Source organism: Gopherus evgoodei, chromosome 22 (assembly GCF_007399415.2).
Source record: "Gopherus evgoodei ecotype Sinaloan lineage chromosome 22, rGopEvg1_v1.p, whole genome shotgun sequence".
Lineage (NCBI taxonomy): Eukaryota > Metazoa > Chordata > Testudines > Testudinidae > Gopherus > Gopherus evgoodei.
The window spans coordinates 15,931,072-15,950,954 of record NC_044343.1 but is presented as its reverse complement, the minus strand read 5'-3'; the positions used below and the strand labels follow the sequence as shown (position 1 = coordinate 15,950,954).

Below are 19,883 nucleotides of genomic sequence, written 5' to 3'. Positions count from 1 at the left end.
TTGGGGGCGTTGGATAAGGGGCAGGGGGCCCCAGGGGGACAGTCAGGGAGCAGGGGGCAGTTGGATAGACGTGGAAAATCAGGGGAACCTGCTGGGATGGGGGCATGGATAGGGGTTGGGGCAGTCAGGGGGCAAGGAGCGGGGGGGGGCGGATGGGTCAGGTTTTCTGAGGGGGGCAGGAAGTGGGAGGGGGCCAGGACCAGGCTGTCTGGGGAGGCACAATCTTTCCTTCCTGGCCCTCCATACAGTTTCAGAACCCTGATGTGGCCCTCAGGCCAAAAAGTTTGCCCACTTCTGCCACAGAAGGATCTGAGCTCCTGGTGTGACAACATGCAGCGGGAGAGGCATGGTTACACAAATCCTCATGTCCTTCTCCTTCCTGACAACCTGCTTCAGGCCACATTAAAGCTATTGTGCTGCAGTAGCCTCTGGGAAATGGCAGCTCTGCCCAGGCAATGGAGCGGCCATGATTCCTCTCTCCCTGCACATGCCCAGTACCCAGTCTGGCTACTTGGGCTGGTACAGGACTCTGGATTTGTCCCTGAAAGCATAAAAAAAGGAGTTAGCAATGATTTGTAGGTCTTTCATCAGTGTTGCTATGCCAGTGGCTGGGAGTTGGCCAGCATATAGGGTGCGCTCATAGTACGAACCAAAAAATAGTCTCAGGAAGCGCGGGGGAGACAGCTTCCCACAGCCTGAAATGTAAAGGCTAGCTTAGTTTGACTCTGTTGAATGTAATTGCTGTTGGTTACATTACAATGTGAACCAGAGTGTACTGTGAAGGGAAATGCACTCAGTATATATGTTTTTTTTGTTGAGGAACAGGGCATGCAGAACCCACAGCATTTGCCCAGAGGGGTTTAATGTTCTTTATACACTTAAAATACTTCTTTTCAAACATCCCATGTAAAGATCCTTAACCTGAAACCGGTCAGACATACTGTAGGGGTCAGAAAGTGGCTCCTAGAGATTACTCTGCATCCTCATCCCATCTGAAAGGTGAATTCTTCCTTCCGTATTCTCCCCTTCCCGGTGTTAATAGGAGAAGGATAGTACAAGTGGCAGGTTTTTAACAATATAATGCATGCCCTGTAGCCACTTATCTCACTTTCTCAGTCTTAAGCCATTTTATAATTATTCTTTCTATATCTAGTTTTGAAAGGCTAAACTCTAAACAGCGGGCATGTCCATATTGGATACTGGCTTTTACCGTCGCTGTTGGACCCAATTACAAACCCCTGACTTGGAAGGAAACACAGCCTTATTAGGGACCAGTGAGTGGAAGGATGGTTGGTGTTTGCATTTCAAAGCATTGCATTAGCTAAATGTGGAGACAAATTGTGTTAGATTTTTTTACTGTTTGAAACTTAAAATGGCCTGGGAAACAGAATTTCTATTTGCCCTTAAATATGCATAGCTTTAAAATAATTTAAAGGTGATTTTTATATAAGCCCATATTTACATGCAATTATTATTTGTAAACATAATGCCTTTCTTGAAATGCTAACGTCTAGAGGGAAAAAAAGATGCTTACTTTTAAGAGAATTAGTTCAAAGAAGCACAATGCACTGTATTGACTTTGGGGTTAGTAAAAGAAAATGTCTTTTATTGAATTTCCAATAATTTGTAGTCATGAGTTTATGTAGATTTGATGTAGTCTACATGATGTAGTCTGCTGGGTCGGACAGACATTCTGGTGTTTTTCAGATACCCAGATTGTTACACTAATATTGCAAGCAATAAGCTATTTTAAACAAAGTTTAAGCCAAGAGGCTTTACATTTGGACAAAATAATACTGTCTTGTTTGAACTCTATTTTCGTAACAGTGATGCCTTTTGACTTGAATTGTAATTTTTTAACACAGCCTTTTGCTAGCTCCAGGTATAGGCCACTGCTCACCTTGACTGACATTTCCTTGGGAAATTTGCTGTAAAAGAGCTTTTTAATAATGGCTTATTGAGTTTTTAAATAAGTTATTATGAAAAAAATATCTAAGTGAAGAACAGAGAAATAGAAAATGTTGGTGTGGAGCATATGAAAACTACACAAAGATCTAGACTTTATCATTTCACAATTTTTTGTTTTAAGAAATATGCATGCCAAATGTCTCTTTCAATGATTTGTAATATACATTTTGTGACTGGAAGACTTTTTGTACAACACACTCCAATAAATGTTTTGAATTTTATCTGTTACCTTCTTTTGTTTAAAACAAACCGAACCGCATTCAAAGGCTGCCTCGTGTGTCATAACTGGGTGTCATCCCCACATAGACAAACAGAGAAGAGAAGAGCCAACGGCATATTAGGCTGTATTAGTAGGAACATTGCCAGCTGATCAAGGGAAGTGATTATTCCCCTCTATTCGGCACTGGTGAGGCCGTACCTGGAGTATTACATCCAGTTTTCGTCCCCCCACTACAGAAGGGATGTGGACAAATTGGAGAGAGTCCAGCAGAGGGCAACGAAAATGATTAGGGGGCTGGAGCACATGACGAGGAGAGGCTGAGGGATGAGGGAACGGGGGTTATTTAGTCTGAAGAGAAGAGTGAGGGAGGATTTGATAGCAGCCCTTCAACTACCTGAAGTGAGTTTCCAAAGAGGATGGAGCTCAACTGTTCTTGGTGGTGGTAGATGACAGAACAATGGTCTCAAGTTGCAGTGGGGGAGGTCTAGGTTGGCTATTAGGAAGCACTATTTCACTAGGAGGATGGTGAAGCATTGGAATGAGTTACCTAGGGAGGTGGTGGAATCTCCATCCTTTGAGGTTTTTAAGGCCCAGATTGACAAAGACTCGTCTGGGATGATTTAGCCAGTGTTGGTCCTGCTTTGAGCAGGGGATTGGACTAGATGACCTCCTGAGGTCTCTTCCAACCCTAAGATTCTATGATATCAGTGTAATATGTTGTCCCCTTGGGTGTGGTGCAGGGATAAATGAGTCCTTTTCTAGTCTGGCATTTGACTTCCAATAGTAGCAGTGCAAACTTCCACCTCTTTTCCCTCACTGCAGGAGATCCTGACCCCACTGGATTTTGTGCAGTCTTTGCACTGTGTTCTGGAGGGATTGTTTCTATTGGCTTCCTGTGATGACCAAAAAGAGGAAAATCATTGGCAGCTAGTGGTGATGGATTCCTACCCACTGGGAACCGTACAACTGGAGAATTGCTAACATAGTTCCTATCTTTAAGAAAGGGGAAAAAAGTGATCCGAGTAACTATAGGCCTGTTAGTTTGACATCTGTAGTATGTAAGGTCTTGGAAAAAATTTTGAAGGAGAAAGTAGTTAAGGACATTGAAGTCAATGGTAATTGGGACAAATTACAACATGGTTTTAGTAAAGGTAGATCGTGCCAAACCAACCTGATCTCCTTCTTTGAGAAGGTGACAGATTATTTAGACAAAGGAAATGCAGTAGACCTAATTTACCTCGATTTTAGTAAGGCATTTGACACAGTTCCACATGGGAAATTATTAGTTAAATTGGAAAAGATGGGGATCAATATGAAAACTGAAAGGTGGATAAGGAACTGGTTAAAGGGGAGACTTCAACGGGTCATACTGAAGGGTGAACTGTCAGGCTGGAAGGAGGTTACTAGTGGAGTTCCTCAAGGATCAGTTTTGGGACCAATTTTATTTAAACTTTTTATTACTGACCTTGGCACAAAAAGCGGGAATGTGCTAATAAAGTTTGCGGATGACACAAAGCTGAGGGGTATTGCTAACACGGAGAAGGACCGGGATATCATACAGGAAGATCTGGACGACCTTGTAAACTGGAGTAATAGTAATAGGATGAAATTGAATAGTGAAAAGTGCAAGGTCTTGCCCTTAGGGATTAATAATAAGAATTTTAGATATACATTGAGGACACATCAGTTGGAAGCAACAGAGGAGGAGAAGGACCTTGGAGTATTGGTTGATCACAGGATGACTATGAGCCGCCAATGTGATATGGCCGTTAAAAAAGCTAATGCAGTTTTAGGATGCATCAGGTGAGGTATTTTCAGCAAAGATGAGGAGGTATTACTACCATTATATAAGGCACTGATGAGACCTCACCTGGAATACTGTGTGCAGTTCGGGTCTCCCATATTTAAGAAGGATGAATTCAAACTGGAACAGGTTCAGAGATGGGCTACTAGGATGATCCGATGAATGGAAAACCTGTCATATGAAAGGAGACTCAAAAGAGCTTGGCTTGTTTAGTCTAGCCAAAAGAAGGCTGAGGGGGGATATGCTTGCTCGTTATAAATATATCAGAGGGATTAATATTAGGGAGGGAGAGGAATTATTTAAGTTTAGTACCAATGTAGACACAAGAACAAATGGGTATAAACTGGACACTAGGAAGTTTAGACTTGAAATTAGAGGAAGGTTTCTAACCATTAGAGGAGTGAAGTTCTGGAACAGCCTTCCAAGGGGAGTAGTGGGGGCAAAAGACATATCTGGCTTTAAGACTAAGCTTGATAAGTTTATGGAAGGGATGGTATAATGGGATAGCTTAATTTTGGCAATTGATCTTTGATTATCAGCAGATAAGTATGCCCAGTTGTCTGTGATGGGATGTTGGATGGGATGGGATCTGAGTTACTGCAGAGAATTCTTTCCTGAGTGCTGGCTGGTGAGTCTTGCCCACATGCTCAGGGTTTAGCTGATTGCCATATTTGGGGTCGGGAAGGAATTTTCCTCCGGGGCAGATTGGCAGAGGCCCTGGAGGTTTTTCGCCTTCCTCTGCAGCGTGGGGCATGGGTCACTTGCTGGTAGATTCTCTGCAGCTTGAGATCTTCAAACCACAAATTGAAGACTTCAATAACTCAGACATAGGTTAGGGGTTTGTTATAGAAGTGGATGGGTAGGGTTCTGTGGCCTGCTTTGTGCAGGAGGTCAGACTAGATGATCACATTGGTTCCTTCTGACCCTAAAGTCTATGAGTCTATGAGCTCATGTTTTAATTAGGGCTGTCCAAACTATTTTAAAAAATTGTGATTTAAAAAAAATGCATGATAATCAGTTTTAATTGCACTGTTAAACAATAATAGAATACCATTTATTTCAATATTTTTGGATGTTTTTTCCATTTTGAAAAGTGCCATGTGGACACCTGTTCTCAAATTCAAGTGACATTGTAAATAAGCAGGCAGTAGTATCTCCCGTAAATGTAAACAGACTTGTTTGTTTTAGAGATTGGCTGAACAAAATGTAGGCCTGAGTGGACTTGTAGGCTCTAAAGTTTTACATTGTTTTGTTTTTAAGTGCATTTGTAAGTTGCACTATAGTACTGGTATGGGGTGAATTGAAAAATACCATTTCCTTTGATTACTTATATATTTGCACTATAAAAAAGATGATAAAAAATAATACAAAGTGAGCAGTGTACACTTTGTATTCTGTGTTGTAATTGAAATCAATATTTGAAATGTAGCTATACATGAAAAAATATTTATAATAAATTTAAATTGGTATTCTGTTTAACATGCAATTAAAACTGCAATTAATTGTGATTTTTAAAAAAATCTAATTGGTTTTGAGTTAATCACTTGAGTTAACTGCAGTTAATTGACAGGCCTAGTTCTAATGCAGCGGCTGGTCACTACCAACCTGAGTTAGATTTCCAGCCAGTGATTGAGACCACCTGAGCCAGCTGATTTTAGGCGTTGGTTTACACTTCTAGTGGCTGCTCTCTCTACTGAATGTTGTTATTGTTTACTGGCAGTGTGGGACCTTTGGAGGACCTCAGCCGGTACTCTGAAGTCTCTAAGGCTATCAGCCCAGCATTTCTCACCAGCACTTATTTATAGTAAACAATTCTATCTGAATTAGTCTAGTTCTTTTTTGAGTGCTTGCTCATATCGATTCCAGTTAGGTGTGTGCACACTGCGTGCACGTTCGTTGGAAGATTTTTACCCTAGCAACACTCAGTGGGTCGGATGAGGCACCCCCTAGAGTGATGCCACTATGGCGCCAGATATATACCCCTGCCGGCCCATCGTCCCCTCAGTTCCTTCTTACCTCCCGTGATGGTCGTTGGAACTGTGGAGCGCAGCATAGCTGATCTCCACCTCCCTAGCTTTCCTCGTGTTTTCTCTATAGATAGTTGTAGATAGTTCAATAGTTTTACAGTTATAGTTAGTTATTAATGTTTTGTATATAGATAGCGTATATAGTATTTGGAGGGATTGGGGATCATTCCCCTTCCTCCAACCTGGTACCGGGGCCCATGCCCAGGTCACCGGGCTTCAAACCGTGCTTGGCGTGCCTCAAGCTGATGCCAACAGGAGATCCCCACAACTCCTGTCTGAAGTGCCTCAGGGAATCCCATCTACCTGATAAGTGCCGCATTTGCCAGGCTTTTAAGCCTAGAACGAAGAAGGAGCGGGACTTTCGTTTAAAGCAGCTCCTAAGGGAGGCGGCACTTAGCCCAGCGCCCTCGGTACCGAGCGCAAAGCAGACTCCTTCAGTTCGAAGCGCTTCTTCGGCACCAGAACGATCCGGCACCACCAAAGAACCTTGGCACCGACCTTCTCCAGCACCGGTACCATTGCGGACTAGGAAGCAGCAAAAACCACCTGCTACTTTGGCACTGCCCGTGCCGCCACCGGAGAAACAGCCCAGACAAGATCGCCCTTCCAAGGCATCCGCCACAGCTGCACGGACTTTGGCACCGTTGATTCCAGTTCCACAAGGGCCATTGAGTCTGGTGCTCCAAAACTCCCCAGTGCGCACCGTGTTTGAGCTGGGTCTCCCGTCCACTCCGGAGACCTTCTCCACCACCCGTGACCTGATCACACTGACGGAACCTGGACTCCCTCGGCACCACCGGTGTGGGCAATTCAGTTGATTGGCAAGCCTGCCTTGATGAGTCCTGCCTCCGTGGGAGTGACTGATAAATATCAGTCCCAATCTCGGTCCTGCCCCCAGCGCCGCTCGCAGTCCCGGCATCGCTCTCCATCAAATCACCAGTCATACTCATGGCACTGCTCTACCTACCGTACGCCTGCCCAGTACGGTCGGTACCAGTCTGGGTTCCAGCACCAATCCCGGCACCAGATCGTCGTCGAGATCCAGGTCAGCCTCCCGGCACCGCTATAGTCGGTCCCGGTCTCGATGGCAGTACCGCCGCAGATCCCGGCACCGGTCTTCTGTTCCAACCCGCGACCTAACAGTTCGGGACGGCGCAGCCTCTCAGGGATGCTCGGCCCCCCCTTTGGCCTTCGAGACACAATTTGTCATCGTCTCAGGCTGGGAGCCTCCAAGGTCGTGACACGGAGGGTGCTAGTCAGACCTCTGCTGAGAATCAAGATCCAGATCAAGGACCACCACAATGGTCCTTCTGGACACTGGGCATACTATCAAGCCCAAGGTGCCCCTTGGTCAGCCCATTCTCACCATCACATGCCTGGGGCCACTGTGAGCTGTCCTCCGCCTATGGACACAGATGACACTGTTGTCCCACTAACCGACACTCAGGCTCCGGCTGTACCAGACCCCGAACACCAGGACCCACCGCAACAGGAACTTCCTCAGGATCTCCTGGTTCCTGGTCTTTCCTCCTCCTTCTCACCAGATGGGGCAGCGGCAGGAACATCCTCCTCCGGTCCTCCGCCAATAGATATGAGAGCTCACCAAAATCTCCTGCGTAGGGTGGCGCAGAATATGAACCTCCAGGTGGAGGAGGTTCCAGAAATAGAGGACCCGGTGGTTGACATTTTGTCGGCAGATACACCTACCAGGGTCATCCAGCCATTTATCAGGACCATTTAGGTGAATGCGGATACAATCTGGCAGTCCCCAGCATCTATTCCTCCCACGGCTAGAGGGGTGGAGAGGAAATATATGATGCCATCCAAGGGCTATGAGTATCTGTGTGTACACCCTCACCCTTGCTCCTTGGTGGTACAGTCAGTTAATGAGAGAGAGCGGCATGGCCAGCAAGCTCCTGCCCCCAAGTCCAAGGAAGCCAGGCGCCTGGACTTATTTGGTCATAAGATCTACTCAGCGGGGAGCCTTCAACTTAGGGTAGCTAATCAACAAGCTCTCCTAAGCCAGTACAGTTATAACACATGGACCTCCATGGGGAAGTTTAAAGAACTTGTTCCCCAAGAGTCCCGACAGGAGTTTGCGGCCTTACTAGAAGAAGGCAAAAAGGTGGCAAGGACCTCCCTTTAGGCATCCTTGGATGCGGCAGACTCTGCGGCCAGAACTCTAGCTTCGGGAGTGGCCATGCAGCACATCTCCTGGCTTCAAGTGTCCGGCCTTCCGCCTGAGCTTCAACAAACAATTCAAGATTTGCCCTTCGAAGGCCAGGGCTTATTCTCGGTTAAAACTGATCTCAGGCTCCAAAGCCTGAAGGATAACCAAGTGATCATGCGCTCGCTGGGGATGCATACCCCAGTAACCCAGCGCAGACCCTTCTGCCCCCAGCCTCAACGCACCTACCTGAACCCTCGGCCACGGCAGGACTTTGCTAGAAGACCTGGCTGGGGTAACCGTAGGAGGCAATCTGGTCCCCAAGGGGCTCAGAATCAGGGCCCCCCAAAACCACCAGTGGGGCCCAAACAAAACTTTGAGGATGGAGCACCAGTCTCTTTCCCGGATCCTTCTCCACCCTTCTGCAACCGCCTCTCCTATTTCCTCCCTGCATGGTCCCGCCTGACCTCAGATCGTTGGGTCCTCCGCACGGTGGAAATGGGATACCAACTTCAGCTTGTTTCGCCCCCCCATTCCCACTCTCCCTCCCTGTCCCTCTTCAGGGACCCTTTTCACAAGCAATTCCTCATACAGGAGGTACAGACGCTCCTGGATATCGGAGCGATAGAAGAGGTCCCAAAGGACCTGAGGGGCAAGGGGTTTACTCCCGTTACTTCCTAATCCCCAAGACAAAGGGGGGTCTACGACCCATCCTGGACCTGCGCAAGCTCAACAAATTCATGGTAAAGTTGAAGTTCCGTATGGTATCCCTGGGAACCATTATCCCTTCCCTGGATTCGGGAGACTGGTACGCCGCCCTTGATATGAAGGATGCATACTTCCACATAGCGATTTACCCACCGCACAGACAATACCTTCGCTGTGTGGTCAACCAGCAGCACTTTCAATTTGTGGTCCTTCCATTCGGCCTCTCCATGGCCCCAAGAGTATTTACAAAATGTATGGCTGTCGTCGCGGCCTCACTCCATCGACGTCGCATACATGTCTTCCCGTACCTCGACAATTGGCTCATTCGAGGCTCCTCCGAGAAGCAAGTGCGACATCATGTCCATCTCGTCAGAGAACTGTTCAGGTAACTCGGCCTTATGCTCAACATTGAAAAGTCCACTCTGGTACCCACACAGAGGATAGACTTCATTGGAGCGATCTTGGACTCTAATCTCGCCAGGGCTTGCTTACCACAGCCCTGCTTTCAGGCAACGGTAGCCATAATTCCAGGCCTCCACAACTTTCCGACCTCGTCGGTTCGCACGTGTCTTGGTCTCCTAGATCACATGGTCGCCTGCACTTTCGTGACCAGGCATGCCAGACTATGCCTCCGTCCACTTCAGGCCTGGCTCTCCTCGATGTACCGGCCAAGCTGCGACAGCCTGGACACGATTCTTACCCTACCCAGGGACGTCTTAGCCTCCCTGACTTGGTGGCTGAACCCCTCCCTGGTCTGCGCAGGGATGCCATTCCATGCCCCAGAACCTTCGATGGCCACGACCACAGATATGTCATCTCTAGGCTCGGGTGCCCACCTTGCGGGACTCCCTACGCAAGGCCTCTGGTCCGCACAGGAAGTGGCCCTGCATATCAATGTGAGAGAACTGAGGGCAATACGTCTCACTTGTCAAGTGTTTCACGAACACCTCCAAGGCCATTGTGTTACAGTATTCACAGACAACACAATGGCCATGTTTTACATCAACAAGCAAGGTGGAGCATGCTCCTCCCTCCTTTGTCAGGAAGCCATACACCTCTGGGAGTTTTGTATAGCCCATTCGATCGATCTGGTGGCGTCCTTTCTCCTGGGAGTCCAGAACACCCTGGCAGATCACCTCAGCAGATCCTTCCTAGCTCACGCGTGGTCGATTCGCCTGGACATCATCCATTCTGTTTTCCAGAAGAGGGGATTTCCCCACATAGACCTCTTCACCTCTCGTGAGAATCGGAAGTGCCATGTGTTCTGCTCCCTCCAGGGGCGCTCCCCAGGCTCCCTCTCGGACACATTCCTAATACCTTGGAAGGACCATCTGCTCTACGCCTTTCCTCCATTCCCACTGGTCCACAGGGTCCTGCTCAAGCTATGCAGAGACAAGGCCCACTTAATCCTGATAGCTCCAGCGTGGCCAAGGCAGCACTGGTACACCACCTTGCTCGACCTGTCGGTGACTGACCCAAATCCCCTACCGCTCTGGCCGGATCTCATAACTCAAGAACACGGCAGGCTACACCACCCAGATCTGCAGTCCCTCCATCTCACAGCATGGATGCTGCATGGTTAAATCAATCCGAGTTGCGTTGCTCCGCCTCGGTACAACAGGTGCTCCTGGGCAGCAGGAAACCTTCCACTAGATCCACATACCTGGCCAAATGGAAGCGTTTTTCCTGCCGGTGTGCCCAGAACGATACTGCCCCCATACAGGTACCAGTCCCTACCATCCTGGAGTATATTTGGTCCCTGAAGCAGCACAGCTTTACGGTCTCGTCCATCAAGGTACACCTGGCAGCCATCTCAGCTTTCCATCCAGGGGAGAATGGACGTTCAGTCTTTTCTAACCCTATGGTTACCAGATTCCTTAAGGGCTTGGAGTGCTTGTACCCACAGGTCCGTCGTCCGGCCCTATGTGGGATCTCAATCTAGTTCTAACTAGGCTCATAGGTGCTCCCTTCGAGCCAATGGCCACCTGCTCGATGCTGTACCTTTCCTGGAAGACAGCCTTCCTCGTCACTATTACATTGGCGAGGCGAGCGTCGGAACTTCGGGCCCTCACAGCGGACCCCCCGTATACAGTATTCCATAAGGGTAAGGTACAGCTGCGACCACACCCCGCCTTCCTCCCTAAGGTGGTGTCTGCATTTCACGTCAACCAGGACATCTTCCTCCCGGTCTTCTTCCCGGAGCCGCATTCCTCATGTAGGCAGCAACAGCTGCATTCCCTGGACGTTCATAGGGCTATCGCCTTTTACATCAAGAGAACAAAGCCCTTTCGAAAGACACCTCAACTCCTCATAGCGGTGGCGGACCAAATGAAGGGCCTACCAGTCTCATCGCAGCGAATTTCACCTTGGGTGACGTCTTGCATCCGTGCCTGTTATGACTTGGCTCATGTTTCCACTAGCCATCTCGCCGCCCATTCTACTCGGGCTCAAGCCTCATCTGCCGCCTTCCTGGCCTATGTACCCATCCAGGAGATCTGTAGAGCAGCGACCTGGTCATCTGTGCACACCTTCGCTTCACACTATGCATTAGTGCAGCAGTCCAGAGATGATGCGGCATTTGGTTCAGCGATACTTCATTCCACGACATCTCACTCCGAGCCTACTGCCTAGGTAAGGCTTGGGAGTCACCTAATTGGAATTGATATGAGCAAGCAGTTGAACAAGAAAGGACGGTTACTCACCTTTGTAACTGTTGTTCTTTGAGATGTGTTGCTCATATCCATTCCAAACCCGCCTTCCTTCCCCTCTGTTGGAGTAGCCGGCAAGAAGGAACTGAGGGGGCGATGGATCGGCAGGGGTATATATCCGGTGCCATAGTGGCGCCACTCCAGGGGGCGCCTCAGCTGACCCACCGAGTGTTGCTGGGATGAAAAATCTTCCGACGAACGTGTATGTGGCGTGCACATACCTAATTGGAATGGATATGAGCAACACATCTCGAAGAACAACAGTTACAAAGGTGAGTAACGGTCTTTTTCTGCTCCTAGTTGTTGGAGCACAGGATTGGGAAGTGGGAGACCTGGGTCTATTCTCAGCTCTGCTGCTGGCCTGCAACCCATTTTCTGTGCCTGTTTTCCTCTGTAACATGGGGATGACGACAAAACTGGGCTTTGACACAGGTAGGATGTTCCCCTAGCCTGATCTGGAGGACAGGAGACAACAGAGTCTTAGTCCTCAGTGTGCCTTTTGTCTTCCTAGGGTTGCCAGTCCTCCGGAATTGTCTTGGATAGGGTTGCCAACTTTCTACTTGCACAAAACCAAACACCCTTGCCCCTAAGCTCCTCCTCTGAGGCCCTACCCCCTGCTTGCTCCATTCCCCCCTCCCCCTGTCCCTTGGTTTCTCCACCCTCACTTGTTTTCAGGAGGCTGGCTCAAGGGGTTGGGGTGTGGGAGGAGGTGAGGGCTCCAGCTGGGGCTTCAGGCTCTGAGGTGGGGCCAGGGATGAGGGGTTTGGGGTGCAGGAGGGGGGCTCTGGGCTGGGGGGTGGAGCTGAGGGATTCGGAGTATGGGAGGGGGCTCTGGGCTGAGGCAGGAGAGTGGGGTGTGAGAAGGGGACTGTGGGCTGGGGCAAGGGCTTGAAGTGTGAGGGCTCCGCATGGGGGTGCAGACTCGGGCTGAGGATGAGGGGTTTGGGGTGCTGGAGGGGGTTCCGAGCTGGGGCGTTCAGAGGCAGGAGGGGGATAAGGGCTGGGGCGAGTGGTCAGGGGTGCAGGCTAGGGCAGCACTTGCCTCAAGTAGCTTCCTGATGCAGTGGCATATTTCCCCCTCTGGCTCCTACGCGGAGGCTTGGTCAGATGGCTCTGTTCACGGCCTTGTCCACAGGTTCTGCCCCCATACTTCCCATTGGCAGCAGTACCCAGCCACTGGGAGCTGCAGAGATGGCACTTGGGTGGGGGCAGCACGCAGAGCCACCTGGCTGCCCCAACCCATAGAAGCACATGCCGCTGCTTCCAGGAGCCAGGGCAGGCAAGGAGCCTGCCTTAGCCCTCCTGTGCCGCTGAGCAGACTTTTAATGGCCAGGGTCGCTTTTTGACTGGGCATTCCAGTCAAAACACACCCCTGGCAAAGCCTAGTCTTGGAGCCTCCAGGAACTGAAGAATAATCTTTAATTAAAAGATTGTCAGAGACTCCTAGGGCTGGAAGAGACCTCAGGAGGTCATCTAGCCTAGCCCAGCCCCGCCTCAGGGCAGGCCGGAGTGTTGTGTATTGTGTCATGGGGTGACACCTCCAAACAAAATTGGCAACCTAACCGCCCCCCTTCCTCCGGCTCGGGGAGTGCCCGTAACCCTTCGCTCCCAGCCCTGAGTTACAGCCGGGAAGGGCTGCTGGAACTGACTGACGCGGCCCTTTGCTTCGCCGTGCGGGGGATACTAGAGCAGAGGTGGACGAGCTACGGCCGCGGGCTGGCCCGAGCTCCCGCAGCGCCTCAGCTTGCGGTGCCGGCAGTGCGGGCTCCGGGGCCGATTTACACCTGCACACGGGGGAACCCGGGACCGGGCACTCGGGCAGCTCAGCGCGGGGTCGGGGGAGCGGGTGGCGGCAGCGCAGGACTCTCGAGAAGCCGCTTTGAAGGGGAAATCGCGGCCGCTCCTGAGTCCTCCGCCCACGTTTGCGGGGCCACGCTCCGAAGGGGGCTGGGGCAGCCGGGAGCGGGGGCGGTCAGGGGACAAGGAGCAGTTGGGGGCGGGGGCCGCCCCGCCATGCCGCTTCCCAACCCCAGTGCGACCCCTGCTGGAGGCTGCCTCAGCGGGGCGCTAGGGGGCGCTGCCGCGCGGCGCGGCGCTGCCCTGGACGCTCTCGGGGTCGATTGAGCGCGGGTTCCGGGGCTGCCGGGCACAGTCCAGGGCACACCCCGTATCCCGTAACGCCTGAGCGTCATCCGCAGCGCGGTGCATGCTGGGAGTTGTGGGCCCGGCGGCCTGCTCGTCCCGTGGTGCCTTGCGCGGGCCCGTCAGTTCCGAGCGGGCGCGGGGATGGAGGGCGGGTTCGGCTCCGAGTTCGGGGCCGCGGGGGGCGGCGCGGGGGGGAAGCTGGACCCGGGGCTCATCATGGAGCAGGTGAAGGTGCAGATCGCCGTGGCCAACGCGCAGGAGCTGCTGCAGGTGGGGGCGGGGCCGCGGCCGGCCGGGCCGGGCCGGGCCGGGCGGGCGGGCTCGGGGCAGGCCGCGGGAGGGAGGCGGGCCGGGCCGGGCCGGGCCGGGCCCTGACGCTCTGTGCTCTCCCCAGAGGATGACCGACAAGTGTTTCCGGAAGTGCATCGGGAAGCCGGGGAGCTCGCTGGATAACTCGGAGCAGGTGAGGCCGCGGCCCGGCCTGTCCCTCCCGCGGGGGCCGGAATTCGCGGTCCCGGTGCCACGGGGCGTGTCCCTGTCGCTGGCCCCCCGCACGCAGCCGCCTAGACATCCGGGCGTGAGCCCCTCGCGCCTCACCAGGCCGCAGAGCCCTGGGCTCCGAGCCTGAAGAGCGGCGGTTTTATGGCCCAGGCCCGCCACGGGGCTCTGACTGAGGTGGGGACATGCTCAGGGAGCCCCCCGGGATCCCCAGGGCAAATCTTCGGCCGGAACGTGGCGCCTTTGCCCCGGAGCCTGGAATTCTCCCCTGTGCCGGGGCCGCCTGCCCAGCCCTTGGTGGGAGCCAGGTCCTGGCCCTGCCCGCAGCTCCACTGCTTGCTGGGTCATGCCCCGCTGTGAGACCCCTGCTGCCCGTCCCCACTTCACAGGGCAGTGCTTAATTTAAACATGGGATGGCGTAATCCAGTGGTTTTCAAACTTCTTTCTGGCCACCCAGTTGAAGAAAATTTTTGATGCCCAAGACCCAACAGAGCTGGGTGTGGGAGGGGCTCTGGGCTGGGGGTGCAGGCTCTGGGATGGGGATGAGGGGTTTGTGGTGCAGGAAGGGGCTCTGGGTTGGGGGGTTCAGGTCTGGGGCAGGGGGATTGGTGCATGGAGTTGGGGCGCAGGCTTACCTCCGGCGGCTCCCTGTCAGCAGCGCAACAGGGGTACTAAGGCAGGCTTCCCGCTTGTCCTGGCACCGTGGATCACACTGCGCCCCGGAAGCAGCCAGCTGCGGATCTGGCTTCTAGGTGGAGGCAAGCAAGTGGCTCCACAAGGATCTTGCCTGCAGGCACTGCCCCTCCCCCCCCCCATCAGTTCCTGGTCAACGGGAGTGTGGAGCCAGGGTGAGGGCAGCACGCAGAGCCCCGTGGCCCCCTGCCTAGAAGCTGGACCTGCTGCTGGCTGCTTCTGGGGCGCAGCACAGTGTCAGAACAGTTAGGGACTAACCTGCCTTAGCTGGGCAGCACTTTTAACGGCCCAGTCGGCAGTGCTGACTAGAGCCACTGCAACCCAGTGCCATATATTCCACGACCCAGTATTGGGTTGTGACCCACACTTTGAAAACCACTGGTGTAATGGCATGTGTCTCATAACATAAAAGCAGCCATACTGGGTCAGACGAATGGTCCATCAAGCCCAATACCTTGTTTTCCAACAGCGGCCAATGCTAAGTGCCCCAGAGGCAATGAACAGAACAAGTAATCAAGTGATCCATCCCCTGCCACCCATTCCCAGCTTCTGGCAAGCAGAAATCTCTGTAGGGTGCTTAGGGGAGGGGGAATTCTGGATCTTTGCAGTGTTGCCCAGAGTGGATTCTCAGAGCTGGGCTGCTTTGTGCCATCCCCCTGAGGCTCTCAAAGCACTTTACAAGGTGAATATCTTCATCTGTCAAGTATCAGAGGGGTAGCTGTGTTAGTCTGGATCTGTAAAAGCAGCAAAGAATCCTGTGGTACTTTATAGACTAACGTGTCATGCATCCAACGAAGTGGGTATTCACCCCCGAAAGCTCATGCTCCAAAACGTCTGTTAGTCTATAAGGTGCCACAAGACTCTTTGTTGCATCCTCATCTGTACGATGGGAAAACCTGCTGAGAAAGGAAATGACTTGCCCAAGGCTACTGGCAGAGAGGGAAGGCCAGGAACTCCCTGTAACAAGCTTTAGCCAGCTGTCCTGCCCTTTCTGTTGCCTGAGCTTTGTGCTTGCTTTGGTGTCGCAGTGCACTGGATCTGGTGTCTGTTCCTAGCTCTGTCACTGGCCTGCTCAGCGACCTTGGGCAAGTCATCTCCTCTGTGCATGCCTCAGATTCCCCATCTCTAACAGGGGGATAATGAGCCCTGCTCTCCTTGCTAAAATGCTTTGGGTCTGGAGTGAAGACTGAAGTCACGTTATTGTTCTATTTCAGAAGTGTATTGCCATGTGTATGGACCGGTATATGGACGCCTGGAACACAGTCTCACGAGCATACAACTCCCGGCTGCAGAGGGAGAGAGCCAACATGTGACCAGTTTCAAGCAGCCCTGACAACATGCTTCAGTACTGCCCCCCGCTCGGGGAGAGTGACTTGATTTCTGGACTAGCTGGAGTTGCCTTGTGAGAATGAAAGGAAAGGTGGTGGGAGTGAAATCCCTGGGATTTGGTTAATTTGGCATTTTCATCATGGTAGAGCAATAAAGCCACATCTGGAGCCTCTCCCTGTTATTAGCTTGCGTGAGCGCAGTGTCTGACTAGTGCAGAATGCAGGCTCAAAGCAAGGAGGAGTGATGGTGCCCAGCCAGAGGGGTGGCTGCTGCCCATTCTGTCAGTGCCGTCATCTGCTAGCTGGCTTTGCTTTAGTGCCCTGGGTGGAGTCTGAGGCCCAGGGTAGGAGTCTGAGAGACTGGCTAGGGAATATGTTAATTGATGAGTGCCCTGTGAAAGGGCTACATGGGGCAGGGAATCCTTCTGGAAAAGGGGCTGAGCGCTTGCATCCCTCCCCAAGGAAGCGAACATGATCCTTATCGGCAGCGCGCATCCACCCCCGGACTGTGGGTTTGGTGGCTCTAGTAGGAAGGTTGGTTTCTGAGCTGGGCAGGTAGGTTTGGTGGACTAACAAGGAAATCGTTAGGCAGTGGTGTGGGGCTCACAGCTTGCTGCCAAGTACCCCACGGGTGGGAGGGTGTCAGTACATGGAGGCATTGGATTGTTATATGAAATAGTCTGGCCTGCGTTGGCTTGCAGAGCTGGGTGCTGGCATTGCATCAGCCCCAGCCCCTACAGCGGCACCCCCAATAGTTGCTGCCAAATGAGAGGCTTGGAATTAAAAAATCTCCCCCTTTGTCCCAGCATAGAGCTCAGCTGCAGGCCCCCGGCAGCCTGTCCTAGCCAGCCGGTGTTGGCCTTTCCTGCGTCACCAGTGCACCTTGTCCTGGCTCGGTGGCCTCTGCTGGCTTCGTTCTGTTATTGAGGTGCCTGACAAGGAATCCGCAATGGGGAAGTAAATGAGTGCGCCAGGATCGCTGGGGGGGCGTAGAGACGGGCTGCATGGAATTGCACAGAACAAAGGTTAAAGAAGCTGCCTCAGCCAGCTGGCCTCTTGCTGTTTGTTTTCCCTCTCATGCCCCTTCATTTTCAGTCTCTGCCCTTTGCTTTTCTGGGCCATGAAGATGTCCCTTCCCCACTTGGGATGTGGTGAATCTCTGCTCCAGGTATTGGATTAAATCCTGTGACAGCTAATGGCTGCCCCCTGTAGGCCACGCTCAGAGCCACCTCTGAGGTTCAGGCAACTCAACCAAGGGCTGGATGGTTTCATGGGGGCCCTAAGCCAGGAGCCTCAGAGGGCAGGGCCAACAGAGCTGCCCTGGTCTTTCCAGCTCCTAAGGTGCCCCCTTTTTGCTCTTTCCCAGTCAGTGGGTCCCCTGAGATTGGTTATTCCTTGAGTCACTGAGAACCTATGGACCAGGAGTAGGGACCAAACGCTAGAGGTGCTCAGCAACTGTCTGTTAAAATGTCAGTTGTTTTGTTCAGCTTGTTTGGCTTCTGGCTCTAGCTCAGTTGAGGGGAAGTTAAATAACAGAGCGAGGATGCAGTGGCTCTGCAGCGCAGTGCTTGCAGACGTGCGCCTCCATATGCAGCTGTGATCCAGAGCCAGGTGGGGTTAGAGCTCAGCGCCACTCTTAGGCTGCGCTGAGAATAAAATCCCAACACCCTGTGGGCTCTTTCTTGATCACAACTGTGCATGGAGCAGGTGTGTCCCTGAGCGCTATGCTGAATAGGACCAGAATCACCTCTGGGCCGTCACTTGGCCTCAGGAGGGGTCATCCTGCTCTCTGCTCCTGCACAGGTGCATTATGGAGTCATGTGCAGCCTGAGGCTTGGACTGGGTGGGCACTGTCTTGCTCTAGCAAATCCTGTGTTCCTAAGAACAAAGCAGGATTTGTGAGCAGGAGGAGTCTGCCCCCAGGAATGTTTAATAGCTGCAGGGACCAGCAGAGCCCAACCCACTCTGCTAGGAGACAGCATTGCAATCCCAGAATCCTAGGGCAGTTCCAGGCCAAGAGGATGTTGTATTGTGACCTGGGGAATCATTGTTGCTTAAATAACTCAGCAAGGGCTTCAAGTTGCCTTCTAAGCTGCACTAAGGTTAGAACATAACTTCTAATGGCACCCAAGGTTGGAACCAGTCCCACAACCTCCCGGACACCATGGCCAGGCAGCAGGCACTTACAGTAGAAATCAATGGGCCTAGCCAGAAGCCTGTCCAGGAATCCCTAAGCAGGAGCAATGCCTGGACCACCCACCCAATTGCTGCATTAGCTCATGCTGTGCTCACCTGAAAGGGCTCTGGGCCCAGCCTGTGTTGTAATGTGGCACAATGGTACCTACTGGGAGCTCCACGGGTGGGGCTGCACTTTGGCCACGGTGGGCTGAAGGGTTGTCTCTGCACCAGATGTTCACCATGGGTTGCATCCTGAAATCCTCAATCCCCCACTCAGCTGCTGGAGGCACCTAAATTTCCAGCAGCTGGTGCATAAAACTGCCTCAGTCCTGACACCACTGAGCTGCTCTGCCCCTCCCTTTCACCTAGGCATCGCCCCATCGCCTATGGGCCCAATCTGGTAGATGTGGTCAGAAGGGTTGACCAGCTCAGGAGTTTTGGGGACTAGCTAAGTCTGTTCAGCCCAGGTGTTTGGGCACTCCTCTGTGATACGGGCCAGCTGTTTTCAAATCCTTGCTGTGCTGGATTTAGGACCGGGGGCACCTGTCTTCCAGGCTAAACACCCAGCCGTTGACTCTCCTGGGTGGGAGTGTCTCAACCTCTTGCTGAAGCTGTTTCCATGTGTATAACTAACTCCTGGTAGCCAGAGAGAACCCAGCGAGAGCTGTGGGGTGAGCGTGCTCCGCGGGGAGGTGGGAGACAAGTCCTTGCTCCACCTCAGGAAGAGCAGGGATTTGAAAACTGGTTTCCCACCCCAGCTGAGTGCCCAAAGGACAGGGCATTGAGCTTTAAGGGAGGTGGGGGCTGCTTTGCCACTGAGGCTTTTCCTGAGAAAGGGCTGACTTGGCATTCTCAGCTGAACGCTTTGTCTGGCTAAGGACAACTGAAGACAGGTGCCACGTTAGCTTGGAGGAGCTGGGCTTATCCCCACTCCTTGGCATTACCCACTGGCTGACGTAGGCAGCTCCCTGCTCAGCACGCCAGCTGTTGAGCATCCCTGTCTTAGGTAAGTGACTCTCCCCTAAGGGTTCCTGTGAGTTACGCACTGCAATACTGCACATTGTGATACTAAAGTCCTGTCATCCCTGGCATGGTGCTTGAGGCTGGCTGGGGCATGGGCAGGGGTACAGATCTGGGGCGGCTCTTCTGCCAGTGAGGAGCATCCAAGGAATTGGGTCTTGGGTGGTCAAGCTGTGGTACGGTAGGTGGGTTTGGTTTGGTATCTTGTCAATGGCAGTCCAGCTCTGAAACCCCAAGGCAGAGAGTCTGCAGAGCCACCTCCTGGAGCGTCTGCAGGTGCCACTCATGGGCCTCTCTGGAAGGCCCTGCTGCATTAGCACCAGGGTGTAAATCACCTGCTTGGAGCCACTGCAGTGATAGTGGGGGCTTTTTACTCTATGGAGCCTGGCTTTCCAGCATATCAGGGCCACTCCAGCCCT

At 52.4% G+C, this 19,883-nt stretch overlaps 1 protein-coding gene across 1 annotated transcript; it reads left to right on the top strand.

Annotated features, from left to right (window-relative positions):
- Positions 1-13,869: 13,869 nt before the first annotated feature.
- TIMM13 (translocase of inner mitochondrial membrane 13) lies at positions 13,870-16,448 on the top strand. The gene is made up of 3 exons (XM_030540842.1): positions 13,870-14,017; positions 14,142-14,210; positions 16,153-16,448. The coding sequence occupies exons 1-3, from the start codon at positions 13,889-13,891 to the stop codon at positions 16,249-16,251; spliced, it is 297 nt and encodes a 98-aa protein (XP_030396702.1). The 5' UTR covers positions 13,870-13,888; the 3' UTR covers positions 16,252-16,448.
- Positions 16,449-19,883: the final 3,435 nt, after the last annotated feature.